This window comes from Chlorocebus sabaeus, chromosome 10, assembly GCF_047675955.1.
Source record: "Chlorocebus sabaeus isolate Y175 chromosome 10, mChlSab1.0.hap1, whole genome shotgun sequence".
Classification (NCBI taxonomy): Eukaryota; Metazoa; Chordata; class Mammalia; order Primates; family Cercopithecidae; genus Chlorocebus; species Chlorocebus sabaeus.
Window position 1 is genome coordinate 90387704 of NC_132913.1, and position 24927 is coordinate 90412630.

A 24927-nucleotide genomic window follows, 5' to 3' on the forward strand; every position below is an offset into this window, starting at 1 on the left:
AGCAAAAAGAACAAAGCTGGAGGCATCACATTTCCTGACTTCAAACTATACTACAAGGCTACAGTAACCAAAACAGCATGGTACTGGTATCAAAACAGATATACAGACCAATGGAACAGAACAGAGGCCTCAGAAATAACACCACACATCTACAACCATCTGATCTTCGATAAACGTGACAAAAACAAGCAATGGGGAAAGGATTCCTTATTTAATAAATAGTGCTGGGAAAACTGGCTAGCCATATGCAGAAAACAGACACTGGGCCCCTTCCTTATACCTTATACAAAAATTAACTCAAGATGGATCAAAGACTTAAACGTAAAACCTGAAACTATAAAAACCCTAGAAGAAAACCTAGGCTGTGCTATTCAGGACATAGACATGGGCAAAGACTTCATGACTAAAACACCAAAAGCAATTGCAACAAAAGCCAAAATTGACAAATGGGATCTAATTAAGCTAAAGAGCTTCTGCACAGCAAAAGAAACTATCATCAGAGTGAACAGGCAACCTACAGAATGGGAGAACATTTTTGCAAGCTATCTGACAAAGGTCTAATATCCAGAATCTATAAGGAAGTTAAACAAATTTATAAGAAAATCCATTAAAAAATGGGCAAAGGATATGAAAATACACCTTTCCAAAGAAGACATTTATGTGGCCAACAAACGTAAGAAAAAAAGTTGATCATCATTGGTCATTAGAGAAATGCAAATCAAAACCACAATGAGATACCATCACACTCCAGTTAGAATGGCGATTATTAGAAAGTCTGGAAACGATGCTGGCGCAGCTGTGGAGAAATAGGAATGGTTTTACACTGTTGGTGGTAGTGTAAATTAATTCGACTATTGTGGAAGACAATGCGATGATTCCTCAAGGATCTAGAACCAGAAATACCATTTGACCCAGCAGTCTCATGACTGGGTGTTTACCCAAAGGATTATAAATCATTCTGCTATAAAGACATATGCACACATATGTTTACTGTAGCACTATTTACAATAGCAAAGACTTGGAACCAACCCAGATGCCCATCAATGATAGACTGGATGAAGAAAATGTGGCACATATATACCATGGAATACTATGCAGCCATAAAGTAGAATGAGTTCATGTCCTTTGCAGGGACATGGGTGAAGTTGGGAACCATCATCCTCAGCAAACTAATACAGGAACAGAAAACCAAACACCTAATGTTCTCACTCATAAGTGGGATTTGAACAATGAGAACACATGGAAACAGGGAGGAGAACATCACACACCAGGGCCTGTGAGGGGGTGGAGAAAGAGAGGAGGGAGAGCAGTAGGACAAATACCTAATGCATGCAGGGCTTAAAACCTAGATGATGAGTTGATAGGGGCAGCAAACCACCATGGCACATGTATACCTATGTAACAAACTTGCACGTTCAGCACATGTATCCCAGAACTTAAAAAAAAAAAAAAAGTGTCTGTTCTTGTCTTTTGTCCACTTTTCAATGGGGTTGTTTTTCTCTTGTAAATTTGTTTTAAGTTCCATTTAGAGGCTGGATAATAGACCTTTGTCAGATGCATAGTTTGCAAATATTTTTCTCCCATTCTTCAGTTTGTTTACTCTGTTGATAGTTTCTTTTGCTGTATAGAAGCTCTTAAGTTTATTTAGATCCCATTTGCCAATTTTTGCTTTTGTTGCAATTGCTTTTAGTGTCTTTGTCATGAAATCTTTGCCCATTCCCTTGTCCAGGATGGTATTGCCTATGCTGTCTTCCAGGTTTTTATAGTTTTGGGTTTTATATTTAAATCTTTAGTCCATCTTGAGTTTTTCTTTTGTTTGTTTGGTTGTTTTTTTTGGTATATGGTGTGAGGAAGGGGTCCAACTTCTGTCGTCTGCATGTGGCTAATCCGTAATCCTGGCACCATTTACTTAACAGTGAGTTGTTTCCCTAATGCTTGTTTTTGTCAGCTTTGTTGAAGATCAAATGGTTGCAAGTGTGCAACGTTGTTTCTGGGCTCTCTCTTCTGTTCCGTTGGTCTATGTGTCTGTTTTCATACCAGTACCATGCTGTTTTGGTTACTGTAGCCTTGTTGTATAGTTTGAAGTCAGGTAACATAATGCCTCCAGCTTTGTACTTTTTGCTTAGGATTGCCTTGGCTATTTGGGCTTTTTCTTTTTTGGTTCCTTATGAATTTTAAAATAGTTTTTTTTCTGGTTCTGTGAAGAATGCCATTGGCAGTTTGATAGGAATAGCATTGAATCTGTGAATTGCTTTGCGCAGTGTGGCCATTTTAGTGATATTGATTCTTTCTGTCCATGAGCATGGATTTTTTTTTTCCCATTTGTTTTTATCTTCTCTGATTATTTGAGCAGTCTTTTGTAATTCTTATTGTAGAGATCTTTCACCTTCCTGTAACCCTAGGTATTTTATTCTTTTTCTGGCAATTGTGAATGGGATTGCCTTCCTAATTTGGCCCTTGTCTCAGTTGTTGTTGGTATATTGGAATGCTAGTGATTTTTGAACATTGATTTTGTATACTGAAACTTTGCTGAAGTTGTTTATCTCTGGAGGAGCTTTTGGACTGAGAATATGGGGTTTTCTAAATGTAGGATCATGTTGTCTGCAAACAAGGGTAATCTGACTTTCTCTCTTCCTATCTGGATGTTCTTTATTTCTTTCTCTTGCCTGATTGCTTTGGCCAGGACTTCCAATACTATGTTGAATAGGAGTGGTGAGAGAGGGCATCCTTTTCTTGTGCTGGTTTTCAAGGAGAATGCCTCCAGCTTTTGCCCGTTTACTGTGATGTTGGCTGTGGGTTTGTTAGATAAGAATTTTGTTTTTCTTAATTTATTTTAATTAAATAATTTATTTTTTAAGAGATATGTCTCAGCCAAGCGCAATGGCTCACGCTTGTAATCCCAGCACTTTGGGAGGCCGAGGTGAGTGGATCATGAGGTCAGGAGTCCAAGACCAGACTGGCCAACATAGTGAAACCCTGTCTCTACTAAAAATACAAAAATTAGCCAGGCGTGGTTGTGCAAGCCTGTAATCCCAGCTACTCAGGAGGCTGAGGCAGGAGAATTGCTTGAACCCGGGAGGTGGAGGTTGTGGTGAGCTGAGGTCATGCCACTGCACTCCATGCACTCCAGCCTGGGCAACAGAGCAAGACTCCATCTCAAAAAAAAAAAAGAGATATGTCTCACTCTGTCACCTAGGCTTAAGTGCAGTGGCATGATCTAACCTCCAGAGTAACTAGAACTACAGGGACATGCCACTGCCATCAGCCAAATGGAGCTTTTTAAAGAAATATACCTAACTTTTTTTTCAATATAACTTTTTATTATTTATTCATTTATTTATTTATTTAATTTTTTGAGACAAAGTCTCGCTCTGTTGTCCAGGCTGGAGGGCAGTGGCGTGCAATCTCAGCTCACTGCAACCCCCACCTCCTAGGTTCAAGCGATTCTCCTGCCTCAGTCTCCGGAGTAGCTGGGATTGCAGGTGCCTACCACCACGCCTGGCTAATTGTAGTATTTTTAGTAGAGACGGGGTTTCACCATGTTGGCCAGGCTAGTCTCAAACTCCTGACCCCAGGTGATCCATCCGCCTCGGCCTCCCAAAGTGCTGGGATTACAGGCGTGAGCCACCACGCCTGGCCCCTTATGACTTTCTACATAAAAGTTACTAGTAAAGATTCTGTAGTGGGTGAATCTGCAATGGATGAAGATGTTTTCGAGTGAAGCTGAATTGGTCTTTTGAATTTATTAGAAATATTGTACACAAAGGGCCCAGTAGGTAAAAGACCACTCAGCTAAAGTTTTCTGATAATTTTCATGGTCTGCCTGAAATAGAATGTGTTGTAGCACATGACTCTTCAAAACCATGTTTGCTTTCATAGCAAAGATTGAAGGTAATTAGCTGGGTTTTCTTTAAATAAGAAAAGTAATATTAACATTTTCATTGTCAGATTATATGAACTGAAAATATTTTTTTAGGTACCAGGGGGACTAAGCTAAGAAGCAAGAAAATAAATGAGACTGTACTATGCTTGGGAAACATAGTTTCAAAATTAAGAGGATATTCCACAGATCAGTCTAAATTATGAAACTTGTATATGATTGAATAACTTATAAAAACTTATTTGTGTTTAATTTTGATTTAAAAATAACCACAGCACTCATTTTCTAAGAATGAATAAAATATTTTTCATACCCCCAATCCTAAAAGTTAGAAAATATATATACACATATTTTTTTCACAGATATTTAATCTTATTATAAGGGGTAAAGAATTTATTTATTTATTTATTTATTTATTTATTTATTTATTTTTTTGAGATGGAGTCTGGCTCTGTCGCCCAGGCTGGAGTGCAGTGGCCGGATCTCAGCTCACTGCAAGCTCTACCTCCCGGGTTCACACCATTCTCCTGCCTCAGCCTCCCGAGTAGCTGGGACTACAGGCGCCCGCCACCTCGCCCGGCTAGTTTTTCGTATTTTTTAGTAGAGACGGGGTTTCACCATGTTAGCCAGGATGGTCTCGATCTCCTGACCTCGAGATCCACCCATCTCGGCCTCCCAGAGTGCTGGGATTACAGGCTTGAGCCACTGCGCCCGGCAAGGGGTAAAGAATTTAAAACAGTATTATTACTGTTGCCTTTTAATGTCCAGCAGGGTTTTTTATATTGTTTTGGTTTTGTCTTTTTTTAGATTAAGTAGCATTGTCAAATATTGGGAGCTAGTAAAGAGTGGTAGTTTAAAGGAGTCAGATTGCTTGAGTTTCCATTATAGCCTACCACTAAATAGCTCTGTGTAACCTTGTATGAGTTTTGTAACCTCTGTGTGACAGTTTCCTCATTTATAAAATGTATATACTTGATATACACATGGTGAGGATTAAATGAGGTAATACATCCAAAGTGCTGCCATTTCATATGCACTTGAGCACGTGTAAACAGTTACCATCAGAGTTTGCAGTTGCTGTTTCATGCTAAAGTGATAAGAGTTATGGCAGGGTATTTTTATCTCAAGAAACTTGTTAAACACTGGGGAAGGAAGGAAACAATTCCCATTCTTAATTTCTGGGAACTATTTATGATTATATTAATATTTAAAGCATTCTAGTTTGTTGAAGTTTTATCCCCCAACATTAAATTTTTAAAAAATTTTTTTCAAATTTATATTTGCATTTTTTCAAATGGCCCTTTTTTTTTGAGGCAAGGTTTTGCTCTGTCACCCAGGCTGGAGAAGCATGATCTGGCTCACTGCAGCCTCGACCTCCCAGCCTCAAGTGATCCTCCCACCTGAGCCCCCAGAGTAGTTGGTACTACAGGCACATGCCATCACACTCAGCTAATTTAAAAAATTTTTTGTAGAGACAGGTACCCCAAAGGGTTCAAGCGATCCTCTCACCTTGACCTGCCAATGTACTGGGATTACAGTGAGCCACCATGTCTGGCCTCAAGTAACTCTCTTAGAAGTTGGAATGCAGTCCCTATCAAGCATAAGCAATATTTTCATGTTTTATCTAGCAAAAGAGGAGTCTGGGAAAGTGGGTTGGAATGATTAAGGATTGTTACCTGCATTAAAGAGGACAGCAGACTTTGGATAAAACAATAAAACCGTGTTAATAGGAGAGTAGTATGTTAAGTAATAAAATTTATGTGGTGCTGATGGAAGTCTGATGCTTCCAGACTTCCAAAAAAGTCTGGAAGCATCAGATAGACTTAATTTCAAATACTGTATTAGCTATACTTTCAAATGATAGGTCTAAAAGTTTTTTTTCAACTTCATATGCCTTTTTAGTTGATATTCCTCTAAATTTGATAGAGTAGATTCAGTTGTTAAACTGAAAAAAAAAGTACAGTAAATATATTATTTTCCCTGTGTTTTCAGACTTTTGAGGCACTTCATAGTATAGTTCTTTATGAACCATAGAGGCTATATATAAATGCTGGGATGCAAAAATAAATCCTGTTTAAGTAGACATTTATCAAGTTACCTTTTTTTTCTTTTTTTTGGAGACAGTCTTGCTCTGTCACCCAGGCTGGAGTACAGTGGTGCGCTCTCGGCTCACTGCAACCTCTGCCTCCCAGATTCAAGTGGTTCTCCTGCCTCAGCCTCCTGAGTACCTGGGATTACAGGTGCGTGCCACCACGCCCTGCTAATTTTTGTATTTTTAGTAGAGACGGGGTTTCACCACGTTGATCAGGCTGGTCTCGAACTCCTGACCTCGTGATCTGCCTGCCTCGGCCTGCCTCCCAAAGTGCTAGGATTACAGGCGTGAGCCACCACTCCCGACCAACAAGTTACCATTTTTAAACTAAGGAAAATGACTTTAAATATAAGACAAATGATTGCCACACAAATAGGTCAAACATGTGTGAGTAATACAGTAAGTGGCAAAAGGTAAATGTATTACGTCCAGACAGACTTGTTCAGACTACCAAGTAATTAGACTTCATCCATGGGTAATGATTAAGACCGTTGGTGATTAAGACCCTAGGATTAGGGTCAAACTGCCTGTTTTTAATCCTGGCTTCACCACTTATAAGTTGTGAGACCTTAGAAAAAAATGTTTATGTGCCTCAATGTTTTCATCTATAAAATGGGGGAAATCATAGAATCCACCATAGAGCTAGGTATGTGTTTAATCATTTATTTAATTAATAATTTTTGTTAAATCAGTCTAGGCATATGCATTTGATTTTTTTTTTTTTTTTTTTTAATGCTTCCAAGATGATTGTTGCCAGCCCAACAGAAAATGGACAGGTACTTCGTGTAATTCCATCTACCCAGACAGCAATGGCACAAGTGATTATACCTCAGGGGCAGCTTGTGGATGTGAATAGTCCTCGGGGTGAGTAACAATGGGATATAGTCCTCAGGGTGATATATAGGGGATTTGAGAGTGTTTTAAAAACATAAATATTTTAGAAAAATCATCTTATGAAAGTCAGTGCTAACATTGATCTCCTTAGGTAAAAGATTACGAATTAAATAATTAGAAAACAGCTCTTCACCCAAATAAATTCAAAGTTCATTTTTCAACTCCTGTCTAGATTAGCTGTTTGATTTAAGAATTCTATGAAGCTGGTTGACTCCTGCTTCCTCCCAAATGACCAGTGAGCATAAAATAAATTCTTCTTAATTATAACTAATAATAACAACAACAATAGCAAGAATATAATGCTAATAGCTTCAGAAGTTTTTATTTATATCTTTCTTTTTTTTTTTTTCTTTTTTTTTTTTTGAGGCAAAGTCTCACTCTATCCCCTAGGCTGGAGTATAGTGGTGGCATGATCTCAGCTCACTGCAACCTCCGACTCCCAGGTTCAAGCAATTCTCCTGCCTCAGCCTCCTGAGTAGCAGGGATTACAGATGCCTGCAACCACGCCTGGCTAATTTTTATATTTTTAGTAGAGCCGGGGCTTCACCATGTTGGCCAGACTGGTCTCGAACTCCTGACTTTGGGTGATCCACTCGCCTCCGCCTCCCAAAGTGCTGGGATTACACATGTAAGCCACTGTGGCTGGCCATTTATATCTTTATCAATATTTTTATTAGCCATGTGACTCATTACTTTTTTTTTTTATACTATCCTTTTTATCCTCTTGCTCTTTTCCTCTTTCCTTGGCCCCTTCAGATTCAGAAAAGAGAATCATGCTCCCTATTTCTCCTTATATAGTCTTTCTTTACCTGTTTGATAATATGCCTATTAATTCTCCTTTTTTTTTTTTTTTTTTTGCTTTCCTCCCTTTTGCCTCAATTTGAATCTCTTTTCTAACCTCATAGCTATACTGTTTTGTTGCTTCTTCATAGCTAATGGTTTAGGGCAGATATTTTCACCTTAGTGTTACCATTCTTTATTAATAGTCATTAGGACATGAAGAGAAAAACAAAGATTGCAGAAAACATTATGAGTATGAGCACAGTATATAAACAAAATTAGTTTTACATTTTCCTATATATTGCAGAACTCTTAAGATACAATTATTTCTACCACTTTTATATCCTGGCTGTTCAATATAAATTCTAAAACTTAATTATAAAATTACAGTAGTCAGTATTATAATTTAAAGTAAACAGGTATCAGAGAAATTCTCAATAAAGCATTATTCGTTTATTCTCAATAAAGCGTAAATTTTCTTTACCTATTACAAATACATAAGTTTTAGTTAGGTATATTCTTATGGTCTTATTCAAGATATTGATGTTACTTTATTCTTGTTTTTGTTGTTAAGATGTCCCTGAAGAGAAACCCAGTGATAGAAACTTATCAACTGTAAGGGTGGATACTCTAGCAGACAATACCAGCAATTACATTCTTCATCCTCAAACATCCTTCACATTGCCCAAAAAGTCAGTGACCAGGTAAGTCCATGGGAAAGAGAAGCTCATCTTTTAACATCACCATGGAAATCTTTTTTACAAATTACACATTTAAAGCTGGCTGACTATAGAGAAAATCAGAAAATAGAAGGAACTATCATTGAATATATCTTTAGTTATTTTAAGGCATCTGGGTCATAAGGAGGCTACTTTGGAAGCTATAAATGTCAAAAGTGCTACTTTTCCTCAGTGACATCTGTTATCTTTTGAAACAGTATGAAAATTGTATTAGTTCATTTAGTCTGACACTAACAGACTTTAGAGAATAAAGAAACATTCATAGCTAGTCACTGTGGTTCACGCCTGTAATCCCAACACTTTGGGAGGACAAGGCAGGTAAATCATGAGATTGGGAGTTCAAGACCAGCCTGGCCAAGATGGTGAAACCCCGTCTCTACTAAAAATACAAAAATTAGCTGGGTGTGGTGGTGGGCGCCTGTAATTCCAGCTACTTGGGAGGCTGAGGCAGAGAATTGCTTGAACCCGGGAGGCGGAGGTTGCAGTGAGCTGAGATTATACCACTGCACTCCAGCCTGGGCAACAGAGCGAGACTCCATTTAAAAAAAAAAAAAAAGACCAGGTATGGTGGCTCATGCCTGTAATCCCAGCACCTTGGGAGGCCAAGGTGGGCAGATCACGAGGTCAGGAGATCGAGACCATCCTGGCTAACACAGTGAAACCCTGTCTCTACTAAAAATACAAAAAAAAAAAAAGAAAAAATTAACTGGGCATGGTGGCAGGCGCCTTTAGTCCCAGCTACTTGGGAGGCTGAGGCAGGAGAATGGCGTGAACCTGGGAGGCGGAGCTTGCAGTGAGCCGAGATTGCGCCACTGTACTCCAGCCTAGGTGACAGAGCGAGACTGTCTTGAAAACAAAAACAAAAACGAAAGAAAACGTTCATTATGGTTCCTAAAGTTTTAAAGGTGTTTTATCACATTTTTATGCATAGAAGTCCTCTATGGTAAAATGTTTAAAATGTTTTTTGCCAACTTTTTTTTCAGTTTTTGTTTTTGTTTTAAAATAATACTATGATATTTTAGGGAAATATGTACATGGCTTATGTATTGTTTATATTAATTGTTCCATAAAAGTATTTTTGAATTAAGACATTATTTTTGACATTTAATCTTAGAACTTAATAATGTTACTTTTCACTTGATCTTAGCCAAAAGGCCAAGAAGTGACACATAATGTTACTTTAAACTAGTCAAATTTATCATTTTTTTGATAAATGAAAACAGTTATATAATAAGAGCACAAAATAAGCTTTGGGAGAGATATATAAAACACTTGAATTTGTTGGGACTACATGTATCTGGAAGAACAAACTTAGGTCTTTGACTTAGTAGTTAATAAAATAGTAATTGTTAAAGAAAATAATAACTAATGCACCCATCAGACCAATCTGTAGTTATTGTTAAAACTTCTTATTGATGACCTCAATATTTGTCTTTGATACTAAGAGGATAAAGCAGTTGAATGCATTTTGTGTATTCATTGAACTGCATGTTTATATATATTCCTCTCCTATCCCAGAATGCTGGAAGAACCCCTTCTGGCGCCTCTTCAGCCACTTTCTTCTAACACACCTATATGGGCCTGCCGTCTTAGGAGCTGTGAGGTGAGTTAAAAATAATTATTACCTAGAATTACTTACCTGCTTATAACCACAGGTCATCCCCAAATGCCACTTTTGAGTACAACTAATATAGGCTATATTTACAATATTTTGTTTGTGTTTTTGTTAAATCTGATCTCATGTATTGTTGAATTATTAGAGATTCTAAGCTTTGTTAAAGCAGAGGTTATATAAATCTGTTTACATTTCACTATTATTTCTTCTCTTGCAACTCTCTTCCCTCATAGTCCATGAAACTTCACTATCATGTTTCTCTACTATTAACTTTTCAACCATTTCTTTTCTTTCTTTGCTTGCACTTATTTTTTTTCATATTATCAGTAGAAAATTCTTTAAGGCTCACTTTCTGACTTTGTCTTTTTCTCTCTGTATTTTGTCTTTTGGAGCACTTACCTACTTTGTTGACTTTCAACTCATATCTATAAAAATGATTTCCAAGTCCTTATCACCAGTTTTTATATTTATTTATTTATTGAGACAGAGTCTCACTCTGTCCCCCAGGCTGTAGTATAGTGGTGCAATCTCAGCTCTCTGCAACTTCTGCCTCCTGGGTTCAAGTGATTCTTGTGCCTCGGCCTCCCAAGTAGCTGGGACTACAGGCATGTGCCACCACACCTGGCTAATTTTTTGTATTTTTAGCAGAGATGGCATTTCACTGTGTTGGCCAGACTGGTCTCAAACTCCTGGGGTGATCCACCCACCTTGGCCTCCCAAAGTGCTGGGATTACAGGTGTGAACCACTGTACCAGGCCAGATTTTGAATTCTGCCTTCCTCTTGTCCCAGATATCTGGCTACTTGCTTGAAGGTTTATTTGAATTTCACCTCAAATTCACCATATCCCGTACTGAAATCATCTACCATGCCACAACTGGCTCCACTTCCAAAATTCCATGTCTGTGTAATGACAAATACCATTTCCTTAGATACCCAGGCATAAAGTTTTGTACTAATTTCTTCCTTTTCCACATTTGGTAGTCACCAGATTCTTTTTTTTTTTTTTTTTTTTTTGAGACGGAGTCTCACTCTGTCATGTAGGCTGGAGTGCAGTGGCGCTGTCTCAGGTCACTGCAACCTCTGCCTCCCAGGTTCAAGCAATTCTCCTGCCTCAGCCTCTTGAGTAGCTGGGACTACTTGCATGTGCCACCATGCTCAGCTAATTTTTGTATTTTTAGTAGAGACGGGGTTTCGCTATGTTTGCCAGGCTGGTCTCGAACTCCCGACCTCAGGTGATCCTCCTGCCTCAGCCTTCCAAAGTGCTGGGATTACAGGTGTGAGCCACTGCACCCTGAAGTAGTCACCAGATTCTTTTAGTTTTTCCTTTAAAGTATCTTTTTCTTTTTGGCCCATTTTTCAATAGGCCTTTGTCCTCTTGTGCTTGATTACAGGAATAGCCTGCCCCCTAACATCTTTGACTCTCCCATTTCTGGTCCCTAATGTATATTTTTCTAAGGCTACTTGTATTTGAAGATTGTTTTAATTGTCTTTTCTCAGTGCCCAATTAAGTTGTGTTATTTTTTCCACATTATTTAGCCACTGTAGCTAGTTTCAAAGGCCTTTCATAATCTGGTATCATCCTACCTTGTCCTACTTTATTTCCTACTTTTCTCAAACTCATCTTCATTCTTGTTAGCCTAGTCTTCCTACTTTCGACAGATACTCCAGAATTTTTTTTTAGCTCTCCCTTTACCCATTTGTATTTCCTTTTCCTATATGTTACTTTTTTCTTCTACTTACCATTTCTAACTATTCTTCAAATCCCAATGCAAGTCCTACATATCTTTTGTATAAATTATCTAATGATTATTTTAGCCTTTACCTATTTCTCTCTTTAAATTCTTTAGTATTAATTGTCATTCTTAATTATTTACTAGCTTAGGCCGGGCGCCGTGGCTCACTTCTGTAATTCTAGCACTTTGGGAAGCCAAGGCAGGGGGATCACTTGAAGTCAGGAGTTCGAGAGCAACCTGGCCAATGTGACAAAACCCCATCTCTGCTAAAAATACAAAAATTAGCCAGGCGTGGTGGTGGGCAGGAGAATCACTTGAATTTAGGAGACAGAGGTTGCAGTGAGCCAACATCACGCCACTGCATTCCAGCCTCCGTGACAGAGTGAGACTCCATCTCAAAAAAAAACAATTTAAAAATAAAATTATTTACTAGCTTGGATTGTTCACTGTTACGTAACATTCACACTTTTTGAGGAAAGGGACCATGCCTACTCTATATACAAACCATAGACGGTAATGAATATTTAACTATCAGAATGCTTCATTGTTTTAAACAAATCTTAAAATGTGGGAAAGGAAAACATTCTTTGTATTTTAATGTTTTGAGAAAATTTCTTATGAAAAACATTGTGCTATATGTATTACATTTGTTAGGACATTATCGTTGTTGCTTTTCTAAGTAGAGTGCATGTATGTATATACATATATATGTGTGTGTGTGTGTGTGTGTGTTTAGGTTTTTCTCCCCCTACCTTTTGTTAGTCATAGTTTTTCAGTGGTTTCCTAAGGTTACTGTTGTGATTGTTTGATGAGGGTTTTAAAAATCATTATTATTATACCATGGAATGCTATGGATATTAGAGCATTTGTTAATACAATCATGTAACCAAATCACCTTGTGTTACAACTATAGTGCATTGTGTGGCTTACCTAAAATCATAGTGTATCTTGTAAGAAATTAAATATTACTGTCCAACAGACTTGAGTATGGTTGTCCCAGATGAACCACTTCTTTCCCAGTGAGGGATTCTTTTTCCTCTCCCAAGCTACATCAGTGATAAAAAAAATTTTGAGTTGGCCGGGTACGGTGGCTCATGTCTGTAATCCCAGCACTTTAGGGGGTTGAGGCGGGTGGATCACAAGGTCAGGAGATTGAGACCATCCTGGCCAACATGGTGAAACCCCGTCTACTGAAAATACAAAAATTAGTCTGGCATGGTGGCACGCGCCTGTAGTCCCAGCTACTCGGGAGGCTGAGGCAGGAGAATTGCTTGAACCCAGGAGGCAGAGGTTGCAGTGAGCTGAGATGATACCACTGCACTCCAGCCTGGTGACAGAGGGAGATTCCGTCTCAAAAAAAAAAAAAAAAAAAATTGTGTTAATGACTGAGGAAATATTTTCTGCATTTTGGTTCAAAATATTTTTTAGTAGTCTTTTATTTTTTGAATTTCTCATTTAATGATGTTTTACTGTAGGCATTTTTTTCAGATTTGACTAAAGTGTATTAACTGAACAAATTTCAATACTGTATTAAAATTGTATCCGTAAGCCTATTTATAAGTATATATAATTCTGATTATATTATACTGATTTTTTCTTTATTGACATATATTCTAATTTTATTTATAAATAAATTATAGTATAGCTAAAATTTATATTCATTTATTTGTGGTGAGTTTTGATAAAGAGTTGTCTAGGTTAGCAGAAAAATTATAAACGTAAGCATTTTGATTATTTTAGAGGAAATTGCAGATAATGTATTGTTTGGCATCAGATTATCTCTTAACTATTATAACCAAAAGTACAGCCACAACGGTATTTTGATACCTTTCTATTTGTTAAATGTATTCTTCCTCTCTGCCCACATCTCTCTTCTTGTTTCCTCTAAGGGGGAAACATACGTGGAGTTAATTCTAGGTCTCTACATTTCATTGTAAGAGATCACAGTTAACGTATTTTTTCTGTTGATATAGAAAAAAAAGTTTCTCCTCAGCTGGGTGCAGTGGCTCATGCCTATAATCCCATCACTTTGGGAGGCCGAGGCAGGCAGATCACCTGAGATCAGGAGTTCGAGACCAGCCTGGTCAACATGGCGAAACCTCATCTCTACTAAAAATAGGCATGGTGGTGCACACCTGTAATCCCAGCTACTTGGAAGGCTGAGGCAAGAGAATCATCTGAACCCAGGAGATGGAGGTTGTAGTGAGCTGAGATAGCACCATTGCACTCCAACCTGGGCAACAAGAGTGAAACTCCATCTCAATAACAAAAGCAAAACCAAAAAAAGAAAAGAAAAAGTTTCTCCTCTAGTACATGGATACTCAAATGGTTATATATAGATAATATAAATTTATTTACATTATTTATTTATACTTTTCCTTGTTTTAGAAAAAATTTAAGAGCGCTTACAAAAAATACATAAAATATATTAGCAAGGTGGAAATTAAAAGTGGAAGCTAAACAGTAAAGACAGACAAGGATGGGAACATAAAATGGAAGTAAGAAAATACATGTCTTAACCAACTATTTGTGTTTGTGTGTATACATATACTTGTCTATAATCAAGATATGTGCTTTTCTTTTCTTTTTTTTTTTTGTTTGTTTTTTTTTTTTGAGACAGAGTCTTGCTGTGTGGCCCAGGCTGGAGTGCAGTGGCCCGATCTTGGCTCACTGCAAGCTCCACCTCCCGGGTTCACGCCATTCTCCCGCCTCAGCCCCTGAGTAGCTGGGACTACAGGCGCCCACCACTACGCCTGGCTAGTTTTTTGTATTTTTAGTAGAGACGGGGTTTCACCGTGTTAGCCAGGATGGTCTCGATCTCCTGACCTCGTGATCCACCCACCTCGGCCTCCCAAAGTGCTGGGATTACAGGCTTGAGCCACCGCACCTGGCCGATATATGCTTTTCAAAAGGGGAAACTTAGTTACTAAATTCTGTGCCTTTCAGATTTAAAAATTATGCTAATTTCCATAAGATAAAAGCAAACCATTAACTATTTTTGGTACTAAGACCAGACAGAAATTTCTCTCAGAGGAGGATCTTCTTTTTTTCTTATTTTATTTTATTTTATTTTATTTTATTTTATTTATTTATTTATTTTTTGAGACAGAATCTTGCTCTGTTGCCCAGGCTGGAGTGCAGTGGCGTGGACTCGGCTCACTGCAACCTCCGCCTCCTGGGTTCAAGCCATTTTCCTACCTCAGCCTCCCGAGTAGCTGGGACTACAGGCCCCCGCCACCACGTCTTGCTAATTTTTTGTATTTTTAGTAGAAACGGGGTTTCACCATGTTAGCCCAGATGGTCTCGATCTCCTGACCTCGTGATCCACCTGCCTCAGCCTCCCAAAGTGTTGGGATTACAGGCGTGAGCCACTACGCCCGGCCGGATCTTCTTTTTGTAAAAAATAGAGTCTTACTCTATTGCCCAGGTTGGAGTGCAGTGGCACAATCTCAACTCACTGCAACCTCCATCTCCCAGGTTCAAGGAATTCTCATGCCTCAGCCTCCCAGGTAGCTGGAATTACAGGCAAGCGCCACCACGCCCAGCTAATTTTTGTATTTTTCGTACTGATGGGGTTTCACCATATTGGCCAGGATGGTTTTGAACTCTTGACCTCAGGTGGTCTGCCTGCCTTCGCCTCCCAAAGTGCTGGGATTACAGGCGTGAGCCACTGTGCCCGGCCTCAGAGAGGGATCTTCATAAAAAGAATGTTGATATAATGAGCACATTTTTCTACAGCCTTTTATCAATCACTCACAATTTTCATTGGATTTCTAATAGATGCATGGCATCCTATCAAAATTAATCTCAGGCATTCCCGCCTGCCCTCCTTCCCTCTTTCCCTCCTTCCCTCCCTCCCCTTTCCTTTCTCCTCTCCACCCGACTCTACCAAAAAAAATCAGTTTCAGTAAAGGAGGCCCCACAGGGAATGAGTACTTTGTGGCTAGTTTTATGCTGATCTGGATTGATCCAGGATAGAGTTTTAAATATCTGAAAGAATGGATATACATTATATGTTCTTGCAAGTTATCTTTTCTAAATATTCTTTCTCTCAAACAAGACATTGATAAAGATAGTATGGCAAATGAGTTTGGCATTATATTCCCTAACAAACACCTGCAAAATACCCATTTGATGATACTGGTTGAACTCAAATCAGACCCACTGTTTGTAATAGATCATTAATCTGAGGGCACAAGTGACATTCTCTTGTGCAAGGTGATGAGTCTTCCATTTTGGACAACCATCTCATTATATTTATTATGCAATGAAGTGTATTTGCTAGTAATTTTGTTTAATTTCTACCACATGCAGAAAATTGGAGATTCATACCGTGGCTACTGTGTAAGTGAGACTGAATTAGAGAGTATCCTAACATTTCACAAGCAGCAAACACAGAGTGTTTGGGGGACCCGTCAGTCTCCAAGCCCAGCCAAGCCTGCTACACGCTTGATGTGGAAATCCCAGTATGTTCCGTATGATGGAATCCCATTTGTTAATGCAGGTACTTTTTTAAAGACTTATTTTAAAAGGTTCAGCAGCAGCCGTAGTCCATTGCGAAAATGTGATTTTCCTAAGGTGATACAATTTTATTATGGTAGCTGACAATTGAATGCTACCATTCATTGTATGCTAATTGAAGGCTAATTGAAATGCATATTAAATTGAAAAAACTTATAGTAAATATAATCAATTACTTTATAAGATTGCATTTTAATATATCAGAATGAGTAAGACTTCTTTCAGATATTATACTGAAAAATAAAATATCGAAGTTTCAGTTAACCTGTTTAATAAAATATTAAAAGAGCAATTTTATTTTAAATATATACATCAGCTGTGTTTTTCCCCTTCAGATTAAATATTTTAGCCTTCTCTCTTAATTTGTTTTGTGGGAGAAATTTGTGTCTATTTTATGTAGCTTGTAACTGTGGAGCTACTGTATAGAATTTGTATACAATCTGGAGTTATAGAATTCTGATACTAAAGTTCTCAAGCATTAGGTATGTTATATACAGTATTCTCAGAGACTGGGTTAGTTGTTTACTAAGGGAGTAGTTTCAAGCAAATCTCTTAGACTAGTTAAAGCCCCAAAGAATCTAAAACTAAGCAATTTATTTTAGGACTATGAGGGCACTAATTTAGCTGAAAGAGTTGCAGTTTCGTCCTGGACCTCTGAGGTTAATGAGAAATACTTAAGAGAAGATGAGATAAATGTAACCACTTCTGCCTGAGTTTCATCAGTATTCTATAAAAGAAATGCAACATTAAAAATAAATGAGCTGGGTTATTTGTTTATTTATATATTTATTTATTTATTTATTTATTTATTTTAAATGTGGTGGCTCATGCCTATAGTCCCAGCACTTTGGGAGGCCAAAGCAAGAGGATTGCTTGAGCCCACAAGTTTGAGAGAATCCCTGGGCAAAACAGAGAGACCTCATCTTTACAAAAAAAATAATAAATTACCTGGACATGGTAGCATGGGCCTGTAGTCCCAGCTATTTGGGAAGCTGTGGTAGAAGGATCACTTGACCCTTGGAGGTCGAGGCTGCAGTGAACCATGATCATGCCACTGCATGGCCTATGTGGCAAAGTAAGACCCTGTCTTAAAAAAAAAAAAAAAAAAAAACTAACAAATAATAAAATGAACTTGAAATCCTGTAGCCTTCCTTTTTCCCATCCTAGGTCTAATCTCCTTAACCCTCCATAGGTAACTACTACGTGAATTTCATGTGTATCATTCTAGTCTATATTTTTATACTTTACCTTACATATTGTATCTACAATAATATATTTTATTGTTTTGGATTTTTAAAAAATGTGTAAATAGTAAAGTATAGATATTGTTTTGCAAATTTTTTCACTTACCCTTTTTTTTTTTACATCTATTGGTATTGATATTTATAAATCCTAGTTAATCCAATTTAATCATTGTGTAATATTGCAGCATATGACCAAACCAGTAATTTTCTATTGATCATCATTTAGTTTGTTTCCAACTTTTCATTATTACAAAGAATGCTGTAGTGAAACCTCCACACTATATATACTCTAATGAAAAAGCTGTAATTAGTTTTTCTAGAATTACAATTGTGAATTATGGTTGTGAATTATGCCCATTTCATCTTTACAAGATTATCTTAAAATTGCTCTCAAAAGTGATTATACAGATCCAGAATCCATTTGAAATTTTTTGGACCACATATATTTCAGAATTCTGAATTTTTTTAGTGTAATGTGATAACATTATGGAATACTCCTAGCAGGTATTCTATAGACCAGCAGTCCCCAATCTTTTTGGCACCAGGGACTGGTTTTGTGGAAGATGGTTTTTCCACGGACCGGGATGGGGGATGGGGAATGGTTTCGGGATGACTCAAGCACATTACATTTATAGTGCACTTTATTTCTATTACTACATTGTAATATGTAATGAAACAATTACACAACTCACCAGAATGTAGAGACAGTGGGACCCCTGAGCTTGTCTTCCTGCAACTAGCAGGTCCCAGCTGGAGGTGATGGAAGACAGTGACAGATCATCAGGCATTAGATTCTCATAGGGAGCCTGCAACCTAGATCCCTTGCATGTGCAGTTCCTAACAGGGTTTGTGCTTCTATGAGAATCTAATGCTGCCACTGATCTGACAGGAGACAGGGCTCAGGAGGTAATGCAAGTGATGGGGAGTGGCTGTATATACAGGTGAAGTGTTGCTGGCTTGCCCACTGCTCACCTCCTGCTGTGCGGCCTGGTTCCTAACAGGCTACAGACTGATAGTGGTCCATAGTCTGGAGGTTAGAGACCCCTGCTATAGCCAACATCACATAATCAAACACTAATTCTTTCTTAGATAGTCATACCAAGAGAAACAAATAAAGACTATAAATAACCTCACACAGCTCAGGCCTGGTTTTGCAGCCAAGTGAGTCCTGAAAAAACTGTTTTCTGAGCTTTTTGGATTTCAGATTTGTACATAAGGGTTTGACAACTTGTGCCAATTTTCACTCCTGTCAGCAGTTGTGTGAAAATTTCATTTCCCCACATTTACTTCATGACTTAGCTTTGCCAGGTGTTTAAAAATCTTTTTTTTTTTTTTTTTGAGACAGAGTCTCACTCTGTCACCCAGGCTGGAGTACAGTGGTGCGATCTCAGCTCACTGCAATCTCAATCTCCTTGGCTCGAGAGATCCTCCTGCCTCAGCCTCCTGAGTAGTTGGGACTACAGGCATATGCCACTATGCTTAGCTAATTTTTGCATTTTTTTTGTGGAGATGAGGTTTTGCCATGTTGCCTAGGCTAGTCTCAAACTCCTAAACTCAAGCAATCTGCCCACCTCAGCCTCCCAAAGTGCTGGTATTACAGGCATGAGCCACTGCCCAGCCTTAAAAAACCTTTAAATTATGGAAATTTTTACATGTGAATCAAAGTAGAGATAATAATATAAGAAACCCCCTGACTCCAGGTGTCTGTCTTCCAACTTCAACGACTATCAGTGTATGGTCAATCTTGTGTCATACCCCTTACAATTCCTCATTCCCTAGATGGTTTTATAGCACATTTCAGATATATCATTCCTTCTGTAATTACTGAAGTATATGGTATATAGTAAAGCATATGTCTCTAAAAGATAAGGACTCCTTACATATGTCTATACATATATGTGTGTATATATACACACACACACATATATATATCAATCCCATTATCACACTTAAGAAAATTCATAGTAACTTTTTAATGTTATAAAATGTTCAGTGTTTACATTTTCCCACTTAACTCACAGGTTTTTCCCCCCCCTTAAAGGTTGTTGAAATTCAAATCCAAACAGCGTCCACAGACTGCATTTAGTTAATAAATCTCTTAAACTTCTTTTAATTTGAAGATTTCTCTCCTCTTCTAGGTAGTTTGTTCTGTAATATTTGCCATATTCTGGGTTTTGCTTATTCCATCTGTGTGATGTAGTTTTTCTTCTTTATCTCTTCTATTTTCTGTAAACAGGTCTAGAGCCTTGATTAAATGCAGATTTGATTTTTGCAAGAATACCTCCTCCCGTGCTGTGTACTTATTGCCATCTGTGTGTGTCTCTGTCTGTGGTGTTCAGATTGATCAGTGGATTCAGTTGTTTTAGAGTATTGTCAAATGTTTTTATTTTTGCCAATCCAAGGAGTATGAGATAGTATTTTACTATAGTTTTAATTTGCATTTCCCTGTTTACCTGTAAAGTTGAACATCTTTTTCTTTGTTCATTTACTACCTTTTTTTTCTTTCTGACTTCGCTGTTCATAGCCTTTGCCCATTTTTCTGAGTGGTTGTTTATTAATTATTTATGATTGTTTGTAGTTTACATAGTAATTCTACATGGAGAATTACTATGTTATATATGTTATAAAATGCTATTTCTCACACTATTACTTTTATATTTACTTATGGTATCTTCTAAACAGAAGTTTTTATATTTTAATGTCAGTTTTATCAACGTTTTTGTTAGTAACTGGTGTTTTTATTTTATATTTTAAAAGTTTGCTGTATCCTACAGTAGTGTAAGATACTCAGCTTAAAATCAAGTTATATAATTTTCACATCTACTTATTTGTATTATCTATTGCTGTGTAACAAATTATACCAAACTTAGTGGCTGAAAACAACAAATGTTAATTATCTCACAGTTTCTGTGAGTCAGGGGACTCAGCAAAGTGGTTCTGCTGCAGTCATCTCACGACTTGACTGAGGGAGGATCTACTTTCAGATTCACTCTTGTGGCTGTCAGCAGGCCTTACTCCTTGCCATGTGGGCCTTTCCACAGAGCTCCCTTACCACATGGCAGCTGATTACATCCAGAGAGAGCAATTCAAGCAAGAGTAAGAGAGAGTACCCAAATGGAAGTTACAGTCTTTTTATAACCTAATATCAAAAATAACTTCCTATCACTTTTGCCATATTTATTAAACGTAAGTTAATAAGTCTAGCCCATGTTCAAGGGGAGGGGATTACTCAAGGGCATGAATACTAGAAGGCATGGATTACTAGGGGCCATTTTAGGGCAGGCTGCTGTATTAACAGCCCAAATAAAAATAAGAAAATAATTATAAAAGGAAATAAAAATATAAATGATACTAATATTTATTAACCAAATGTAACATTTGCTCACTATTTATAAAGTGGTATAAAAGCCATATGTCAGGTGGGGCACAGTGGCTCATGCCTCTAATCACAGCCCTTTGGGAGGCCAAGGCAGGCGGATTACTTAAGGTTAGGAGTTCAGAGACAGGTGGATCCCTTGAGGTTAGGAGTTCAAAACCAGCCTGGACAACATGGCAAAACTCTGTCTCTACTAAAAATACAAAATTTAGCCTGGCGTGGTGGCACACACCTATAGTCCCAGCTACTCAAGAGGCTGAGGCAGGAGAATTGCTTGAACCCAGGAGGTGGAAGTTGCAGTGAGCCAAGATCACGCCACTGCACTCCAGCCTGGGTGACAGAGTGAGAGTCCGTCTCAAAGAAAAAAAAAAATTGTATGCCAGTAGACATTCAGTAAATGTGATATTCACTAATTTTCTTACCATAATTATGATACCTTTGGTAAATTTTAAAATAAACTTTTAAATTTATATGTTTGTATATCTTAGACTTATTAATGTTTTCTTTCCTTAAAGCTGTATACTTGAAAGATTTTGACATTGCCACCACCAAGTTACTTTTAATCTAGTGTCTAGAATAGATGGACACTTGAATTAATATCAATAGTTGGTTTTGGCCCACAGGGAGTAGAGCTGTGGTAATGGAGTGTCAGTATGGGCCAAGAAGAAAAGGTTTCCAGTTAAAAAAAGTCAGTGAGCAGGAAAGCAGGTCTTGTCAGCTCTACAAAGCCACTTGTCCAGCTCGGTAAGCTTTATTTTCTTTTATTTGTTTTTTATTAAGAACTTATTTTTGAATAGCTAATACACATATTTTATTAGGTTTATACAGTACCGAAAAGTATACAGTGGATTCTAAGTTTTCTCTTACGCACGTTTGTTCTGTCTTTAAAGCAACAACTCTTACTAGTTTTGAGTCATCTTCCAAAGATATCCTGTGTATATGGATACATATAAAGGCAGAAACAGAGATCTCCTTCTCTACCCCTATAAATGTTGTTGAAAATCTCAGTAAAGCTCACTAATATTTTCTTTCCTTAAACTTAGATAGTAGTGTACCTTTTTTCTTGATATGAATTCACATAGATTTATTCTCAATCTGAATGCCTATTGTGGTTATCTACTGCAGAGATATGCTACATACTAGTGTTAATGTAATGACATAAACTTTCCTTTTTTTCATTCTCAGTGTATCTCAAAGCTGACTCCATATATGTACATAAAAGTACTATTTTTAATAGCCATATAATCCATTTATGGATGAATTATTTAATTCATGTAAGCTGTGAAAGGTATTCCTTATTAGTATTATACAAAGCTACAATTATTAATATTGTACATATTTGTGCACTCCTACAAGTGTTTCAGTAGGAAAAATTCCTAGAAATGAAATTGCTAGGGCAAAGGCTGTATCTTTTAAAAATGTTGACAAATATTGCAAAGTTACTTTTTAGAGCGATTTTATCAATTTACCAACGTAGTAAGTTCTAGATAGATTAGGACTACAGAGTAGTCATTGCTCTGGGTAAGAATGAAAAATGTGAACCAATGAAAGATTTCACAATGTCCTTTATGAATGTAAATTTTTTAGACATTGAAAGTATTTTAAGACTTTTTAAATATATTAAAAGTGTTTTAAACTATTCGGTAAAATAAAAAATTTAAAAGATAATATGTAGTGGTTGGACTTAGTTGATCTTTGAAATGCTTTTAGTATCACATCTCATGTTATTAATACCTCAGCATTCTTGGCCGAGCACGGTGGCTCACACCTGTAATCCGAGCACTTTAGGAGGCCAAGGCAGGTGGATCATGAGGTTAGGAGTTCGAGACAAACCTGGCCAACTGGTGAAACCCCATCTCTACTAAAACTATAAAAAATTAGGTGGGCCCCTGTAATCCCAGCTACTCAGGAGGCTGAGGTAGGAGAATTGGTTGAATCCAGGAAACGGAGGTTGCTGTGAGCTGAGACTGTGCCACTGCACTCCAGCCTGGGCAACAGAGCAAGACTCCATCTCAAAAAAATAAAATAAAATAAAATAAATACCTTAGCATTCTCAAGAAGTTTTTAAAGCCCATTTACAAGGCTTTTTATATTTAATCCTATAATATTAACTTTAGGGAATATTTAAACCTGACTGTGAAACAAACTTTTCAGTTACTTTTTTTTTCCCCTTTTAGCCTAACTTGAAACTTTTATCAACTACTTCTTAAATATAAGCAATATAAAAACTTTAAGTATTACTTGGGAAAAAACCTCTACATGTGAAGAAATAATTTTATTTTCCTTCGTTCTACAAGTACTTTTTGACTGTCTACTCTGTGCCCAGAAACTACATTGGGTGCCATGGGAAGGAGGGAAACCAAAAGAGGAATAAAATTTTACTTAATCCCAGGGAATGGATCAGGAAACAAAAACTAGTAGACAACATGGTAGTATAGAATATAGTGTGAAATACATGATTTAACTACCTATTGAGGTATTTAAAGAAGGAATATATCCATACAAATTCATGGCAGGAAAGAAAGTACAATTTAAACTGGTTGTTGAGGTTTAAATTGAATTTGGGTGGGTAGAGAGTTAGAGGGGTGATATTGTAGGTTAAGAGAACCATATAACTAAAGCTACAGAGGCCGGGTGCGGTGGCTCATGCCTATAATCCCAGCACTCTGGGAGGCTGAGGCGGGTGGATCACTTGAGGTGAGGAGTTTGTGACCAGCCTGACCAACATGGTGAAACCCTGTCTCTACTAAAAATACAAAAAAAATTAGCCGGGCTTAGTGACACATGCCTGTAATGCCAGCTACTGGGGAGGCTAAGGCAAGAGAATCACCTGTGACATTGAATTATCAAGTGGATTTAAGTAATGAAAGATTGGAGGCACAGGCCTGGAAGGAGGCTATTAAAGTAATCTAGGGCCAGGCATGGCAGCTCACACCTGTAATCCCAGCACTTCAGGAGGCCGAGGTAGGCAGATCACCTGAGGTCGGGAGGTGAAGACCAACCTGACCAACATAGAAAAACCCCGTCTGTACTAAAACTACAAAATTAGCTGGCAGTGGTGGCATACGCCTGTAATCCCAGCTACTAGGGAGGCTGAGGCAGGAGAATTGCTTGAATCCAGGAGGCAGAGGTTGCAATGAGCTGAGATCATGCCATTGCACTCCAGCCTGGGCAACAAGAGCAAAACTCCATCTCAAAAATAAATAAATAAATAAATAAATAAATAAATAAATAAATAAATAAAAGTAATCCAGGCATGAGATTCTGCCTTCCAGGAGAATGAAGAGAAGGCAAATCTAGGGGAAAAAAATGGTAAAGTCTGTAAATACTTAGATATTTTTCCTCAAATCATGTTTACTTTTAATTTGCTAAGTATTAATACAACTGGGAATATGGCATATATTTTATATAAGCCTCTGAATACTTTACAGATAAATAGAATTTTCTCTAAGCTTGAATGCTTAAAGTACACTTCTGGTTGATAAAATAGATTTTCTTGAGATTATAATAGAATGAAACAAATTCTTCTTTATCTTGTATCAAGGATTTACATTAAAAAGGTACAGAAGTTTCCTGAATATAGAGTTCCTACAGACCCCAAAATTGACAAGAAAATTATCAGAATGGAGCAAGAGAAAGCTTTTAACATGCTAAAGAAGAACTTGGTAGATGCTGGTGGTGTTCTTAGGTATGACATTTTTATAGTTCTTTTATTTTACAAATTAATTAGCTCAATTTCCAATAATTATTTTGTAAGGGAAATTATAGTTTTCCAATTATTTCATTAAGTAACAGTTTTACAAGATAGAGGTATCAATAGTTCCCTAGATATTAAATTGATTTGCCACTGTGTAAGCCATTGAGTTTCTCACCCCCAGTTGTAGATAATTCAGACCAAAGAATTATACCATACCGTATAGCATATACTCTGTATACCATATACTATGTAAAAGTTTTTTCTCAAAATGACAGACATATTTAATATACTTTATTATATATTAGTACTTTTTTTTAGATACTTACTATGAGCAGAAACTGCAGCTGCCTGTCA

The 24927-nt window shown here is 37.4% G+C and overlaps 1 protein-coding gene across 1 annotated transcript in view; it reads left to right on the forward strand.

The window, feature by feature from the left end:
- CARF (calcium responsive transcription factor) overlaps positions 1–24927 on the forward strand; it is an 85053-nt gene that overhangs the window by 44824 nt on the left and 15302 nt on the right. The window contains 6 exon segments of the mRNA XM_073019940.1: positions 6716–6836; positions 8221–8350; positions 9905–9989; positions 16050–16239; positions 21500–21620; positions 24421–24564. Coding sequence (XP_072876041.1) covers positions 6716–6836; positions 8221–8350; positions 9905–9989; positions 16050–16239; positions 21500–21620; positions 24421–24564 — 791 coding nt within the window.